An 18536-nucleotide genomic window follows, 5' to 3' on the forward strand; every position below is an offset into this window, starting at 1 on the left:
TATGTGGGTGGTGGGTTGTAATGTTGGGGGGGGTATTGTATGTTTTTGTTTACAGGCAAAAGAGCTGAACTTCTTGGGGCATGCCCCGCAAAGGGCCCTGTTCAGGGCTGGTAAGGTAAAAGAGCTTTGAACTTTAGTAATTTAGAATAGGGTAGGGCATTTTTTTATTTTGGGGGGCTTTGTTATTTTATTAGGGGGCTTAGAGTAGGTGTAATTAGTTTAAAATTGTTGTAATATTTTTCTTATGTTTGTAAATATTTTTTTATTTTTTGTAACTTAGTTCTTTTTTATTTTTTGTACTTTAGCTAGTTTATTTAATTGTATTTATTTGTAGGAATTGTATTTAATTAATTTATTGATAGTGTAGTGTTAGGTTTAATTGTAGATAATTATAGGTATTTTATTTAATTTATTGATAGTGTAGTGTTAGGTTTAATTGTAACTTAGGTTAGGATTTATTTTACAGGTAATTTTGTAATTTTTTTTAACTATTTTAGCTATTAAATAGTTCTTAACTATTTAATAGCTATTGTACCTGGTTAAAATAAATACAAAGTTACCTGTAAAATAAATATTAATCCTAAAATAGCTATAATATAATTATAATTTATATTGTAGCTATATTAGGATTTATTTTACAGGTAAGTATTTAGCTTTAAATAGGAATAATTTATTTAATAAGAGTTAATTAATTTCGTTAGATTAAAATTATATTTAATTTAGGGGGGTGTTAGTGTTAGGGTTAGACTTAGCTTTAGGGGTTAATACATTTATTAGAATAGCGGTGAGCTCCAGTCGGCAGATTAGGGGTTAATAATTGAAGTTAGGTGTCGGCGATGTTAGGGAGGGCAGATTAGGGGTTAATACTATTTATTATAGGGTTAGTGAGGCGGATTAGGGGTTAATAACTTTATTATAGTAGCGCTCAGGTCCGCTCGGCAGATTAGGGGTTAATAAGTGTAGGCAGGTGGAGGCGACGTTGTGGGGGGCAGATTAGGGGTTAATAAATATAATATAGGGGTCGGCGATGTTAGGGCAGCAGATTTAGGGGTACATAGGGATAATGTAAGTAGCGGCGGTTTACGGAGCGGCAGATTAGGGGTTAATAATAATATGCAGGGGTCAGCGATAGCGGGGGCGGCAGATTAGGGGTTAATAAGTGTAAGGTTAGGGGTGTTTAGACTCGGGGTACATGTTAGAGTGTTAGGTGCAGACGTAGGAAGTGTTTCCGCATAGCAAACAATGGGGCTGCGTTAGGAGCTGAACGCGGCTTTTTTGCAGGTGTTAGGTTTTTTTTCAGCTCAAACAGCCCCATTGTTTTCTATGGGGGAATCGTGCACGAGCACGTTTTTGAGGCTGCCCGCTTGCGTAAGCAACTCTGGTATTGAGAGTTGAAGCTGCGTTAAATATGCTCTACGCTCCTTTTTTGGAGCCTAACGCAGCCTTTATGTGGACTCTCAATACCAGAGTTATTTTTATGGTGCGGCCAGAAAAAAGCCGGCGTTAGATTTTCGGGTCGTTACCGACAAAACTCAAAATCTAGCCGTAGGGGATTTTGAAGATAAATTATTTGAAAAGCCTTTTTTAAGGATTTTGATCAACCTCTTTGAGGAGATTAACCCCTTGGGCCAAATAGACATAGACCTATTATCATGTGGTACATAGCCCATCGTGCCACATAATGTCGATCTGCGACCATACTGCTGGAAGCCCAAGCAGTTTTGGTTGTCAAGTGACATCTGATACTTACCATATGAAGGCAGATTGCCAGATCATTACAGTGACATGAGTGGGATGGACCCTATGTTACAGAAAAATATTTTGAGAGGGAGGGATGGGGTGCTGTACTACAGAAAAAGGGAGGAATTGGCGGGGCACTGAACATAAAGTTCACTGGGAGGAGGAGGAGGAGGGGGGGCACTACACTACAGAAAAAAATAAGAATATAATAAATAAACAAAAAGCCTATAAATTGGTTACTGACAGACAGATGACACTACCAAACATGACTGCCACTAGTGGAAGGGGGGGGAGGGTTAGAGAGGTGTTTGGGAGGGATCAGGCAGGTGGGAGGGATCACTACATTGCAGAAAAATAATAATAAAAAAAAAAAAGCAGTAAACTGCATACTGGCAGACTGTCTGCCAGTACCTAAGATGGTGGGGATGAGGGTGGGGGGATGTTTGGGGGGTAAAGCTGTTCAGGGAGATGTCAGCTAGGAGGGTAATACCTACATTACTATAATATTTCCCTTGCCAGCTAACTAACCCCTTCACTGCAGGGAATTTCAGTGGTGTAGTGCGCAGCTGCAATGGGTTAGAGTAGTTTGGGTCTTTTGCTCGACAAGGTTGTACTCTTGGGGCTCTACTGTGCTATTTATCAAATTTAAGGAATATATTCACCCTGCTATCTCTGAGCTATGCCTCCCCAGCTATCAAAACCCAATGGCAAAGCAATGCATGACTGCTATTTACAAACAAAGGGGATTCCAGGGAGGCATTTACAATCATTTGTGTCATGGTTGCAGAAGTGGTATGTAAATAATTTCAGTGAAAAAGTTACCTTTTTTTTTTTTTTTAATATGATCAGATTTTGCGAGGAAATGATGGCATTAAATATACCAAAAATATATCTTTTTTTAATTTTTTTTTTATTGAGGTTTTTATATATTGACAAAAATAATGATAGTACACGGAATTGACAGGGCAGCTGTGCGATGAGCAGAACTTGTAAGTCAAGAATATAAGCTGTAACATATCAAGTAATAACAAACAAGAAAATGTCAATAATAAGACAGAATACAAACCAATGAAACCTCATTTATTTATATATATATATATATATATATATATATATATATATATATATATATATATATATATATATATAATTGAAGTAACTATAGCTTGGGCCACTCATGGACCAGGTAGATAAAAAATTAAGTATTAATAGGTAGTTACATGGAGGTCACGCATGGACCATGTGATAAATAATAAGGGAAAATCAGCAGGCAAGAGCTGCTTTAAGGTTGGGAGGGGGGAAGGGGGGGGGCGTGTCCGAGGGATTTAACAATAAGTAGAGTTATAATTATAGGGCTCATTATAAAACTATGGAACCTTATTATTTATTTGTGATAAAACAACTGTAACGGTGTTGGGGGGGGGGGGCTACAGAATATATGCAACTAAATGTACATTGGACCCCGGTATGCTGTACATATAAACTGTTCCAATGTGAGAGTTGGGTTAAGTCTCATCTGACCTCTATTAGCCCAAAGTAATCTTAGTTGGTTGGAGTAAACACTTACTGGGTAGTTTTTAGTGTTCTCTAAAGAAAGTATATAATTTCAGCTTGGATTTCAGATATCTTAATGGGAGGCTTATGGATTATACAGTTAGGAGAGTGAGTTGTACCATAATCAAGGGCTCTATGGGGGCTACTGTCTACCTTGTCTAGGAGTATATATGGGGTATTACCATAGCTAGAACAACAATTAGCAAATAGGGTTATCATTAGAGCACCATGTAGCAGAGAACTAATATGTAGGGAGAGTACAAAGGAATCTATGCAAAAATCTTTGGTTCTGAAATAACATATGTCAATAAATATCCAGTGACCCAATGAAAATAAATAATCCATGGATTTGTCCTTAAAAACCCCTTATGCTGTGATTGTGAGTTAGGGTGTGGTATAGTGATCCCCAATGTCTCGGCTGCTGACAGAGGGGGCAGTTAACAGTTTTATAGGAATTAATAAGTATTTAATATCAAGGGTAATTACATTAGTACTACTCCTATGGATATATAAATAGGCTTTGGGGCCCAAGAATTAGGACTTGGACTCGAAATGTGACATGGTAGACCGGTCAGTATGAAATATCAAGTGAAATATGCTAAACAAATGAGTATGGAATATAATAATACATAAAAATAACATATGGGGTAGTAGGGAGGAAGTCCCCATATATTAGATCAATGTGATGGAAAGAATAAAAAGAAAAAACAAAAACACATATTTATGATTCGGTAAGCTGTATGCTTCATTAAACAAAAGTCACCGCAAATATACTATCCTATTCCAACCTTTAGGGCATGTGAACCACTGTGGGATAAGTATGTAACAGTGTACAGATGACTCCAATGTGCGCATTGAAAGTCGTATGTACTGGTCTGACTTTGTGGTATCTTTGAGTGTCTCATAGTGGATCCGGTGAACATTGCAGCCCAGAGTTGTGGCCTCTCAGTGTGGCTTCCCTGTAGAGGTATGTTCGTAGTCGTCAGCTGCAAGATAGAAACCGCCGCAGGTTTCGGGAGAGAGCCGAAGGTTTTTGTAGTGACTGTGATGGATCTAGGCCATTGGTTTTATTCGCTGTCACTCCTAGCTACTTCTTGAACTGCGAATCAGTTACCTTTCCCGGCTCAGTTGGCCGGACATTGGTTTCGGACTGGGTAACATCATCTCCTAACTTCCCCAGCTGGACCTGTTCCAGGTAGATGCTCTCTACTGAGGTGCACAGCAGGGAGTCAGCCGTAGCTGTCAGCGCATGGGTAAATATAGCTGTAGGCTCTCGGTCAGGGCGTGAGGGGTAGGACACTGTGCGCTCTGTTGAAGTCGTTGGTTTTCTGTGTAGGGAGCTACAAACTTCTCTCAGGGAACTCCACTCTTATTTGAAATTATCGTGGAGCTTGGAAGAATGTGCGTTAATCTTAGCCTCCAGGTCCTGTAGCATTGAAATGATCGCATTTTGAGTGCTTTGTTATGCCGGTGCGATGTTCCTCTGATCTGGTTCAGTGTTCTAGATAATTAGATAGTATAAGTCCACACTTTTGATACGAGTTTAGCAGTAATTCTTCACCGCAGCTTCAACTTTAGTAAGATGAATTGAATAGTGAAACGGTGCTAACAACTGTTCACCCGGGGAAACCGGGAGAGGGGGGAACTAGAGAGAAATTGATATGGCCGCCAGCAGCTCTCAGACTATCTTATCTTGAGCTCCGTTCAGGATGAAAGGGACATCTGTCGATTTGTCTTAGGCTTCTGAATTACAAATTGTGGTCTGAAAAAACAGATGAAGTGTAGATCTTCTAATATTCGACGGACTATCTTGATGGGAGAACGGAGCTCTAAAATTTGCTGCCAGCCATGGCTGCTGCCTGGACACACCCCAAAAATATATAGTTTTAATATGTAAATAAAAAAAAAACAAGGCTCTATTTCTGTTAAATAGAGTGATAGGAAAAATGCTTAAAATTATCTGGAATTTTGGGCAAATTTTTACTCTGAATATATGAAACCTAAAATTTTTCTTTCATAATTCAGATAGAAGTTGTTTTAAAATTGTTCGCTATGTTATTCAATTTGCTATATTCTTATGATATCCTTTGTTGGGAGCTAGACGAACACATTGGATACGCTAGTGGTGAGGCATATATAAGCCACTAATCAACAGTTAGCTCCCAGACCAGTAGTACATTGGCATTCCTGAGCCTACCGAGGCATGCTTTTCAACAAAGGATACAAAGAGCACAAAGCTAATTACTTAGAAATAAATTAGAAAGTTGTTTACATTTGCATACTCTAATTAAATCACATTTCATGTGAGTTCAACAGAAGCTGTCAGTTGTGGCAGTTGGATCAGTCCGGGGTGATTTTGATCCCCCATGTCACGAGTAGTGGACAAGTTAGGAATCAGCGGTACAACCCATCCAGCACTAAGAAACTGTTTTTGTGTGCTGCAGTTCGATAATGTGATTTTAAAACACAAGCCAAAACAAAGATTTATATGTTGTACTTCCTTTTGTCATGCTCAGATGGTACCTGAAGGACCATCCAAGCCTACAGATCACTCCCCTGTTACTTTCTACATCAGCTTTGCTAAAAAGGGAAACCTTGTAGGTTAAGGACTGTATTTATTTTTATTTTTTTTTCTACTTCATATGGTCATGAAATTGCCTACATTAATAGTGTTCTGATATGCTTTTACTAAACTGATCTATACAATTTATAAAATTTTATTTCCCCAAAACTCCCTTTTTTGCAGTGTTAGCTTTTTAGTTTATTTAACATTGCTTTTATAGATGATTGACAAATTATTGCAGTAAATTATATTTCATAAAATTGCGAATTTCAAAACCACTAGTTTCTCTAGAGATACATTCACAATATATACATAGTAACACAATAGAACAACATTATACAGGGTTTCACCACACCTATGTTTATAGCGCTGCAGAATGTGTTGGTGCTCTTCAAATAACTGATAATAATAATTATGATAGTTATATCCGTACACAATTATTGATCCATGTTACTATTGTTAATTTCTAAGTGTCAAAACACAAGGCAACTGTGGGCGCCTTCACAAAAAGGCAAGTAAGCTGCTGAAATTCAATTGCATCAATAAAAATTTCAAATATTCATCTGTATTCATCATTATTTTAATATAAGAAAATGGATGGTCACAATAATAAAAAGAGCTCTACTGCAGACAGAGTGATATGAAAATAAAAACACTTAAAATTATTGCTAGCAATATATCACAAAGATATATATATATATATATATATATATATATATATATATATATATATATATATATATATATATATATATTAGGGATTCAGCCAAGTTAAATGAAGCAATTGCCAATAAGAGTATTAATTGATCAGTATCTTAAAAGCTGATCCGGTATTACGGATATTAGTTATCCTGCTGGATATTTGTAATCCTCTTTTGTGGGTGTTTAAACAAACCTTAGAACTCCCAAAGGTAGACACTCAAAGTAAGCCACCGACCTTCCCTTCCGTGTCAGTCCCGGCATTCCATACTGAGTTGTTAGCATTGAACAGTGTAACAGCATTAACTTTATATGTTAAAGATATATACATCTTCCAAATGTTTATTTTAAGAAACAGGACAAATCCATCTCTAAGTTTAGTCCGTCAGGTGTTAAGGTATTAAAAATCCACTTTCCTTCCATTTGCAGAAGTTGTTTTTCTATGTCACCCCCTCTACCTTTATCACATAGTTTAGCTATTCTAATGTAGGTAGAATAATTGAGATTTCCCCCATTACATTTTTTAAAATGTCTCAGGACTGTTAAGTCCTTGTTTCTTTTTATAGACCATATATGTATCCTTTCTCTGAGGGTTCTGGTCGATTCTCCCACATACGGGATCCCACATTTACACTGTATAAGAAATATAACGTTTTTGTCTGTACATCTAATCACATTATCAGTTTTAAACGTTCTTCCATTTATTGTTGAAACTGAAAACAGAGGTCTTTTTTGAGTGCCTACAGGGTTTACAACACTTACAGGGGAAAAAAACTTTTAGGTTGTTCCCAAAAAGGTCCCTTTCGCTAGGTTTATAGTTTCTTAAAACAGTAGGGTCCAACATATTCTTAAGATTATTGCTTTTTTTTTTTTTATTGACAAAGAATGGATATTTATAGAGTTGGTCGCCAATAATGTTATCTTGTTTAAGAATGTGCCAATGTTTTTTAAAAATGGTTTCCACTAGTCTGTGATTGGCATTATATTTAGTTATGAAAGGGATACTGAGATCTTTTCTTTCATTTTATGTTTTACTCTTACTTTCTAGCAGTGTCTTCCTATCAATCGCATTAGTTTTTTGTCTTACATTTTCAATTTTACACTCTACATATTCTCTATCTATGAACTTATCTAATAAAACTCCTGATTGTATTTTAAAATCTTCTTCCTTGCTGCAGTTCTTTTTAATTCTTAGCATTTTCCCCATTGAAATATTTTCCTTCCAATGGGTATGATGACAGCTAGATGAGTGGATGAAGTTTTTGCAATCTACAGGTTTAAACAATGTTTTTGTTTCAACTTTATTGATGAAAATGTATAAATCTAGGAAGGTTAAGCGAGTTTTACTCATTTCCTTAGTGAATCTAATACTTAGGTTGTTTGTGTTCATTAGTTCAAAAACGTGTTTAAAAGATTGTTCTGTACCCTGCCATATAATCAGTACATTGTCAATATACCTTTTTATATAGAAAACCAGATATGAATCAATACTATACAAGTTTAAACTGTTATAATATTCTTTACACAGCAAACCAAATGTACCTTTAGAATTAGCCTTATTCACAATTGAATTGCATTACCTCACCACAATGAAATATCACAGTATGGGTCACTAACTTTAACAGTGCTTAGTTAAACAATAGAACAATAGACTTTACCAGTCAATTTCTATGCTAAGTTATCTGAGATGAAATAAATTCTTTAGCAGCAATAAAGTAAATTCTAAAATGTAGGTATATATTTGTAAAGATAAACTACTTAGCATACAAAAGACAAGCTTAACACTATACAGGACTATGAAACACCAGGTTAAAATACAATTTGTTTTTAAATCTGCTATTTGACTATAGTTACTAAATACCTTTTGATTTAAATATTAAAACATAGAACAATCATACATCACCAACTTGAACCAATAAATGTTTCAATCCTTTCCAAGTATTTTCTTGTTTCACCTCATATGAACATTAGGGTATTTGCAATATGGATCAAAAGAAGTAGCCCAATTTGCTTAAAAATGACTGTATTCCAACGCCACAAGTTTTCAGTCACCAGCCTTAGCAAAAAGTTTAGTCAGCCCCTTTTCTCCTCTTGCATTCAGCTTATATTATCTTAATCATTGGTGAAACTATATGATTGGCTCTTCGGATCTGAACATCTCATAGGTCACCTTGGGAGACTCCTCCCTGAGATGTAATACCGTCTCTGATCTATAGGTGGCAGCAGACAACCAGGAATGCAGCCCCACCATCAAACATTGCTAACAATTTAATACATCCTTATAAAGTGATTATCATACTATAAATTTTTGCATTAATAAAACTCTCTTTTCAGCATCTATATTTAATTTAGCATAACAGAAAATATAATATACTGTGTCCCAGATCAATACATATAAACATATATGTGTTATTTGAGTATTTCAAACTCAAATGAAAACCTGGCACCATTCCTTTTGCAAGATTTATTTTTTTATTTATGTCATACAGAGACTTGCAATGCTAATTTGCTTGGGGTTGCATATTGGAAACACTGCAGGGGACAATTCACACCCAAGTGACATGATCCATCTCCTCAGCCAGAAACTGTTTTTTTCCTGAGCCCAATCAAGCTTTAAACAAAATCCAGTGAGCCATGGTGTTAAATTATCACGTCAGTTGGCATATGTTTCTTTCAGATTAGAAAGTATATTGAGAAATTTCAAAGGGCTCCTGAGCATATTTGCCACCAAAACACAGACTATTGACTCCATTTACCAAGGGGTTCCTGTGATCTAGGTAATGAGATAGAGGTTCTCTTTTGAACTCTTCAATGGTATGTTAATTAGGAAGAAGGGGGTATCTCACCCAGCCAAGACCATTTGGCAGAGAGGACTGCAATCTACAGTAAATAGAACTGATGCAACTAGTCTCATATATAATTAATCCTGTGGTGTTAACAACCATATATATGAAAATGTGTTATATATATATATACAGGGTGTGCAGAATTATTAGGCATATGAGTATTTTGACCACATCATCCTCTTTATGCATGTTGTCTTACTCCAAGCTGTATAGGCTCGAAAGCCTACTACCAATTAAGCATATTAGGTGATGTGCATCTCTGTAATGAGAAGGGGCGTGGTCTAATGACATCAACACCCTATATCAGGTGTGCATAATTATTAGGCAACTTCCTTTCCTTTGGCAAAATGGGTCAAAAGAAGGAGTTGACAGGCTCAGAAAAGTCAAAAATAGTGAGATATCTTGCAGAGGGATGCAGCACTCTTAAAATTGCAAAGCTTCTGAAGCGTGATCATCGAACAATCAAGCGTTTCATTCAAAATAGTCAACAGGGTCGCAAGAAGCGTGTGGAAAAACCAAGGCGCAAAATAACTGCCCATGAACTGAGAAAAGTCAAGCGTGCAGCTGCCAAGATGCCACTTGCCACCAGTTTGGCCATATTTCAGAGCTGCAACATCACTGGAGTGCCCAAAAGCACAAGGTGTGCAATACTCAGAGACATGGCCAAGGTAAGAAAGGCTGAAAGACGACCACCACTGAACAAGACACACAAGCTGAAACGTCAAGACTGGGCCAAGAAATATCTCAAGACTGATTTTTCTAAGGTTTTATGGACTGATGAAATGAGAGTGAGTCTTGATGGGCCAGATGGATGGGCCCGTGGCTGGATTGGTAAAGGGCAGAGAGCTCCAGTCCGACTCAGACGCCAGCAAGGTGGAGGTGGAGTACTGGTTTGGGCTGGTATCATCAAAGATGAGCTTGTGGGGCCTTTTCGGGTTGAGGATGGAGTCAAGCTCAACTTCCAGTCCTACTGCCAGTTTCTGGAAGACACCTTCTTCAAGCAGTGGTACAGGAAGAAGTCTGCATCCTTCAAGAAAAACATGATTTTCATGCAGGACAATGCTCCATCACACGCGTCCAAGTACTCCACAGCGTGGCTGGCAAGAAAGGGTATAAAAGAAGAAAATCTAATGACATGGCCTCCTTGTTCACCTGATCTGAACCCCATTGAGAACCTGTGGTCCATCATCAAATGTGAGATTTACAAGGAGGGAAAACAGTACACCTCTCTGAACAGTGTCTGGGAGGCTGTGTTTGCTGCTGCACGCAATGTTGATGGTGAACAGATCAAAACACTGACAGAATCCATGGATGGCAGGCTTTTGAGTGTCCTTGCAAAGAAAGGTGGCTATATTGGTCACTGATTTGTTTTTGTTTTGTTTTTGAATGTCAGAAATGTATATTTGTGAATGTTGAGATGTTATATTGGTTTCACTGGTAAAAATAAATAATTGAAATGGGTATATATTTGTTTTTTGTTAAGTTGCCTAATAATTATGCACAGTAATAGTCACCTGCACACACAGATATCCCCCTAAAATAGCTATAACTAAAAACAAACTAAAAACTGCTTCCAAAACTATTCAGCTTTGATATTAATGAGTTTTTTGGGTTCATTGAGAACCTGGTTGTTGTTCAATAATAAAATTAATCCTCAAAAATACAACTTGCCTAATAATTCTGCACTCCCTGTATATATAATTTTAATTTCATAATCTTCACAGATACATTGACAAATTTTCAAATAAAAGATAGTTGTGGGTCAATATATATTTTATACTTTCTATTAAAAAATGTCTTTGTACAGGTCTTATGTCTCTATATTTTTCTAAGAAAGTGCGTACAGCCTCTATGCCATCATCATGGGTGATGCAGGTATATAGAGATGCTACATAACAGCTAATTAGCCACATATCTTCTTCCCAATTTAGATTTTCTATGATTTTCAGAACATCAGTAGAATCTTTTAAATATGAATCAAGTTGGTTAAAATATTTCTGTAGGTGTGTATATATATATATATATATATATATATATATATATATATATATATATATTTAAATAAATTTGAAGTTATAGAGTCAATCCCTGAGACTATTGGTCTTCCAGGGAGGTCATTGGTAGATTTGTGTATTTTAGGTAGAATATAGAATGCAGGAATTTTGGGACGTTCTATCAGCATGAAAAGGTACTCTTTCTTATTAAGAACTCCGACTTGTTTATACTTATCTAATAGTCCTTTTAATTCCCATTTATAGATTGCAGTTGAATTTATTCTCCTTTTCTTATAAGTGGTGGTGTCTTCTAAAATTACAATCCCCTCGCCCTTATCTGCATTTTTGAAAATAATGTCCTTATAGTTTTCTAAGTTTTTATATTAGATCTTTGTTTTTTAGAGAGATTACATTTTATTTTATCTCTTTCTCTGGTAACTGTTTAATTTCTTTTAGAACTATCTTTTCCAAAACTTCTATAATTGGGCCCTTTTCATGTTTTGGATAGAAAGAGGATTTTATTTTAAAGTGAAGGTCAATTTTTGGGCTTTTAAATACATCATGTTGAAGATTATGTTTAAAACATTAAAATCGCTGACTTTATATGTTTAAAAAAACTAACCCTTTGCCAAAAATACGTATTTATAATGTTTCTCCGTTACCACGATTATCTCCGCCCATACCAGACTTCCTGATTCTGCTTTGATGACTTCGTTTTTTTTATTACAAGCGGACTACGCTCTTGCACCCTTGTTATGTTTGAAATGCGCATGCGTATGGTCAGCTCAATAGCGCATGCGTTTCATTACCGGCCGTCACTTTGTATGCAGTAAAGGAAACAATTTGCGCGTAACATGGACGAACATGCCGATGATGACGCGCTATGTATTAACACGCATGCGCATTAGGTTTCGATGACGAAACTGAAAAGGGGCAGGACGCCACGGGGTTAAACAATCGATTGGAGCGTGAATATGTCAATCAAGGAAGGCACAATGACGGGCGGATTGTACAGATGAAACGGAGTGTTTATAAAAAAGTAAAAATTAAAACTTTTGATTGAATTTATCGATAATTTGATGAATGAACCTCATACTGTTTTTAGGTAACATATTGAATACTGCTACCCACAACCCCAGACTTGACCTTCACTTTAAGTCTAAATGTATAAAACCATTTTCATCTTTTGATTCATTCTTAGTTTTACTTTTTTCAAATGTTTGTAAATCCCTTTCTACTGCTGTTTTTGCAAAATAACATTTCGGGGTAAGAGAAAGTATACATTTAAAAGCATCTACATATGTTTCAAATTTATTTAATTTTTTTGTAGGTGCAAATGACAGGCCTTTTGATTATCTTAGTTTCATCTTCTAAAAAATTATATTTGCTTAAATTATAGATGCCATTGCAGTTGTTAAAGTTTTTTTTATCTAATTATTTTGTCTCTTGGTTTTTGATAACCCCCCTCCCCCGTTTTCCTCTCTTTCTGAGACTCTTCCTTTTTCTTTGTTTTAAATCCTCGCTTTATCTTGGTCTTCTCCAATTGGTTGGAGATCTTGCAAGACCGCTGTCTAAAAAATATTGGTTATCTCCCTGTCTATTTATTTGATGTTGAGGGTTTTGCATTTTCCCATTTGTGTTCCCAATTTATTTGATTAAACATGGAAAACCTATTCTGTAAGGGAATATTAGTATTTTTTGCTGTTATTTTAGAATATAAGGCCCTGTTCCTTTCTCTTCTCCTTACTTCATAATTGGATTTATTCCTATCCCCATATTGAATATTTCTATCCACATATGGAGCATTCTATTTTTCTGATTCAGCTCTATTTCTCCGTTGTTTCTCTTCTAGTCTCTGGTTGTTTCTGTTATGAATTTTATATTTATTATATCTCTACGTATGTGTTATATATGCTTCATTATTACTGTCTTTACCACAGTTGGTGTAGTCCTTTTCATATCTCTCAAATGTTTCGAGTTTGATTCTTAATTAATCTTTCTTTAATTGTTCCATTTGTTCCTTTAATTTTTTTCTCTTTATCTTTAAAGGTTTGTAGGCTTTCATAATTTCTTTTTTTTTTTTTTTTTTTATTCCAGATCATTAAAGGGTTAGAAATTGTATCATATAATGACATCAATAAAACACAGTTATAATTATTATACTATATGGAATAAAATATTTTTTTTTTTCTAAATCCCTTATTTTAAGTTTCTAAATCCCTTATTTTTATCTTTGTAAACCACCATAAAAGAGCAGTAACGACCACCCACAAAAGAAGGCAGACTATGTTAATTCAGCTACTGCACCCCATCCCATGGAGAGGTAGCTGCAAACAGTGATTTAAATATTGTAATTGCTCCACATCGCATGCGCACTTGTATTTTTTTATTTTTTTACCCCCAACCATCGCATGCGCAGATGGAGTATGCACACATAATCCCCATATTAAAAATAATTTACCTTGCTCGTTGGTCTAGGGGCAGTTGGCATACGTACCTGTCTTATTATTCTGCTGCTCTGTCCACGCACCTTCAAACTTCTCCTCTGTAGTGCGCAACTCCCTCCAGCATCAAAGTCACGATCCGGTGCATTGGAGGTGGAGCCTGGATAGTGATGTGACGGAGAGAGCAGATAAGGATCTACATATGCTCATGCGTCTGTTAGGAGCCTGCTGAACTGTGCTTGTGGTGCCGCCATGATGTTTCTATCTAGGTAGAACATAATTATAGGGCCAAGATAATTTGCATAATGGGTTTGGCACAGGGTGGATTTGATTTAAATCAAACTGATTTAATTCACGCTTTAAATCACAATTTAAATCACTAGTCAGTAAGGCTTGATTTAAATCGTAGTTTTTTTAGACATAAATACTAATTCTTGCTGGTATAACTTTAATATGCAAGTAGATAAAGATTTTTAGAATAACAACTTTTCATATTAGTTTTTTTTATCTCCAGTTTAATAGGTTAATCAATATAATTCATATTTGGACAACTTTTCTGTTGTACTTAGGAAGGAGAAAAATAATCATTACCTTAATATTAACAATTTAAATAGATTTATTCAACTGAAACAATAACATTACAGCATATGTTATTGGCTTAAACAAACAATCATGTTTGTTAACTAATTTGGCTAAACAAAATATATATATTTTAAGAAACTTAGACTGTCAGCCCAGCTTACACATGAAAAACTTAAATACTGTCATCTGTAGCTCACTCGTCATCTTCAGCTTCTTCTTTGTTCATAATCTGGAAAAGAAAAACAAGCTTTCCTGCTTTATCGGGTCCCAAACGATTTCTCAATTTAGAATGAATGAGTCCAAAGGAAGAGAATATTCTTTCATGGCCTGCAGAAGAAGCTACTGCTGTTAAAAGTGAAATCATTACTTGAACAGTCTCTAAATCCAAATGCTTAAGTGACTTCCACCAGTTCACTGGTGTGACTTTCTTTAAAATATCTTCAGCAAACATATATTTCTTGAATGGTTCCCCCTTAGCTTTGAAGTTTATTATAGTTGGCATTACAGATGGATGATTGCTGAATACCCATGTCATAGCTAACTCCTCTTCCTCAGCACTTAAGTTTTGACCCTGATACTGGATATTGACAATATTTGCCAAAAAATTAGCTGGAGACAGTGCTTGTCCCAAATCCGATTTAAATCCAAAAAAATCCGATTTAAATAAAAAAAAATCAGATTTTTTTGATTTTTTTTAAAAAAATCATTGATTTTTATCCACCCACTTTTTGGCAACATTATATATTCTGATAAGAAATTTCATGAAAACCAAAGAAAATGTTTAATAAGTGTTAATTGGAAAGATTGATATAATATAAAGCAGATTTAAGTGGGATTAAAAAAAAAAAGTTGTGGGTTTACTATCCCTTTAATCTCATTCCCTAATTTAATTGGTATATCTCTCCTATAATCTTTAATAAGTGTCATAAGTTTGATTTAGTCCTCTTCCAAAATTTCCCTCCATTTGGTTTTAAAGGTCTCATCCTCAATCTTAAAAGAGTATTCCTTTTTTAGACTTATGCCTCTAGACACTCTTTTTACCTCTACATACTTCTGCAAAAATAAATATTCAGTTCTATACTTTAGTTCATTACATAAGAATTTGCAATACCCTTTTAGAAGACACCACCACTTATAAGAAAATGAGAATAAATCCAACTACAATCTATAAATGGGAATTAAAATGACTATTAGATAAGTATAAACAAGTAGGAGTTCTTAATGAGAGAGTACCTTTTTCCTGCTGATAGAACATCCAAAAATTCCTGCGTTCTATATTCTACCTAAAATACACAAATCTACCAATGACCCCCCTGGAAGACCAAGTATCAGGGATTGACTCTATAATTTCGAATTTATCTAAATATATAGATACATACCTACAGAAATATGTTAACCAAGTTGATTCATATTTAAAAGATTCTACTGATGTTCTGAAAATCATAGAAAATCTAAATTGGGAAGAAGATATGTGGATAATTAGCTATGACGTAGCATCTCTGTATACCTGCATCAACCATGATGATGGCATAGAGTCTGTACGCACTTATAAAAAGATTAGAGACATAAGACCTATACAAAGACAATTTTTAATAGAAAGTATAAAATATATATTGACCCACAACTAGTTTTTTATTTGAAAATTACTTTTATGAACAACTATGTGGCACTGCCATGGGAACTAGATGTGCCCCAATATATGCTAATTTATTTATGGGCGCTTGGGAACATGCTTTTTGGACCCAGTTGGATTTGGGGTCAAATCTAGTCCTATATAAAAGGTATATTGACGATGTACTGATTTATATGGAAGGGTACAGAAGAATCGTTTAAACACGTTTTTGAACCAATGAACACAAACAACCTAAATATTAGATTCACTAAGGAAATGAGTAAAACTCACCTAACGGATTTAGAAATGTTCATCTCAAACAAAGTTGAAACAAAATTTTTTTTTTAAACCTGTAGATTGTAATAACTTCATCCACTCATCTAGCTGTCATCATACCCGTTGGAAGGAAAATATTCCAAAGGGGCAAATACTAAGAATAAAAAGAACTGCAGCAAGGAAGAAGATTTTAAAATACAATCAGGAGTTGTATTAGATAAGCTCATAGATAGAGAATATGGAGAGAGTAAAATTGAAAATGTAAGACAAAATACAATAAATGGAAGAACGTTTAAAATTGATAAATGTGATTAGATGTACAGACAAAAACGTTATATCTTATACTGTGTGTATGTGGGAGAATCGACCAGAACTCTCAGAGAAAGGATACGTAAACATATATGGTCTATAGAAAATGCTGATTCAGATAGAAACAAAGACTTAACAGTGCCGAGACATTTTAAAAAAATGTAATGGGGAAATCTCAATTATTTTAACTACATTAGAATAGCTAAACTATGTGATAAAGGTAGAGGGGGGTGACATAGAAAAACTAACAAATTCTGCAGATGGAAGGAAAGTGGATTTTTAATTTAGTTAACACCTAACAGACTTAACTTAGAGATGGATTTGTCATGTTTTCTTAAAATAAACATTTGAAAGATGTATATATCTTTAACATATAAAATTAATGCTGTCACACTGTTCAATGCTAACAACTCAGTATGGGAAACAAATGATTTGATAAGTCTTAAATAATTTTCAGAGTGCAGACATGTATATAAGATTGAATTCTTTATGTAATCCAGTTTTTTTTTGTAACTAGCGTTTGAAGCATAAATTATCTGGTAAAACACATTTGTATGTTTTTTCTTGATATATGAATAAATTACACAAGGTTAGAACAGCAAAGAGGATGCATCTGTAATGCAAAAAATATTCTTTTAACAAAAATGAAGGCCTACCACTTTAAGTTCATAAAGCCGTATAAATAAAGGCAGATGCATAAGGATGACCACTAGCTTGAAAAAAGGCTCTGTATGAGCTGAAACGCGTTGCTGACGTAGTGGTATCCAAGAAATCCTAGAAAGTGTCTGAGAGACACCGTACTTTGTGGGAGTGGTTTCAATTAAAACGGAATGCCGTGACTGACACGGAAGGGGAGGTCGGTGGCTTACTTTGTGTGTCTACCTTTCGGAGTTCTAAGCTTTATTCAAACACCCACAAAAGAGGATTACAAATATCCAGCAGGATAACTAATATCCGGAATCCCGGATCAGCTTTTAAGGTACTGATCAATTTATACTCTCATTGGCAATTGCTTCATTTAACTTGGCCGAATCCCTAATACAATTGGAGTTCTGAGACATTTTAAACTACATATATAGCTGACAGGCTGAGACATTGTATATCTCAATACTGCTATAAAAATAGGGAAGGTTCTATATATCTTTGTGATATATTGCTAGCAATCATTTTAACTGCTGTTTTATTTTCATATCACTCTGTCTGCAGCAGAACTCTTTTTTTATTATTGTGACCATCCAATTTTCTATATTAAATTGATTTATGTATTTTAAACTATATTATCTCTTATATGCTTTATTTAATAGCTGGTTATACATAGATGAATATTTGAAATTTATATTGATGCAATTTAATTGTTGCAGCTGACTTGCCTTTTGTGTTTTAATTCTATATATATTCTAAGATTTGGGGAATCTTAATTATTGTGGAGCTGGTCTCTCTCTTTTTTTTTTTATCTAGCGCAGGGGAACGTTTTTTCTGTTCTAATTTCTGTTGAATTTTACAGGAAGAAGAAGTATCCAGAATTACTGAAGTGGTTTTGTATAGAAACTATTAAAGTGTGTTGTCCTCCTGGAACATATGGACCAGACTGTTTAGGTAAAAGATTGTTGTCGTTTTTTTACATTTCAAAATATAAAAAGCTGAAGATCTTTTAACCTTATCAAAGTAGTTAGGGCCGTCCAGTTATCTAATCTTTCCTGCTGAGGACAATTGGAGACAGATAAAGTATATGAACAAAAGCTGCATGGAATGTAACCCTGTTATATAATTATGTTAACATTGCTTTATTCCATACAACCATTGTTTGCACATTTATTTGTCCCTAATTGCCCTCAGCGGAAATGATTAGTTAAGGAAAACTTAGGTTTCAGCATGGTGGCACTCATTACTTAAACCCCCCCAAAAAACTAAATAATA

At 35.1% G+C, this 18536-nt stretch overlaps 1 protein-coding gene across 1 annotated transcript in view; it reads left to right on the plus strand.

The window, feature by feature from the left end:
* The window catches only part of CRELD2 (cysteine rich with EGF like domains 2), an 87990-nt gene that overhangs the window by 26837 nt on the left and 42617 nt on the right, over window positions 1-18536 (plus strand). The window contains exon 4 of the mRNA XM_053716628.1: window positions 18124-18215. Coding sequence (XP_053572603.1) covers window positions 18124-18215 — 92 coding nt within the window. The remainder of the gene's footprint in view (window positions 1-18123; window positions 18216-18536) is intronic.

Source organism: Bombina bombina, chromosome 6 (genome assembly GCF_027579735.1).
Source record: "Bombina bombina isolate aBomBom1 chromosome 6, aBomBom1.pri, whole genome shotgun sequence".
NCBI lineage: Eukaryota > Metazoa > Chordata > Amphibia > Anura > Bombinatoridae > Bombina > Bombina bombina.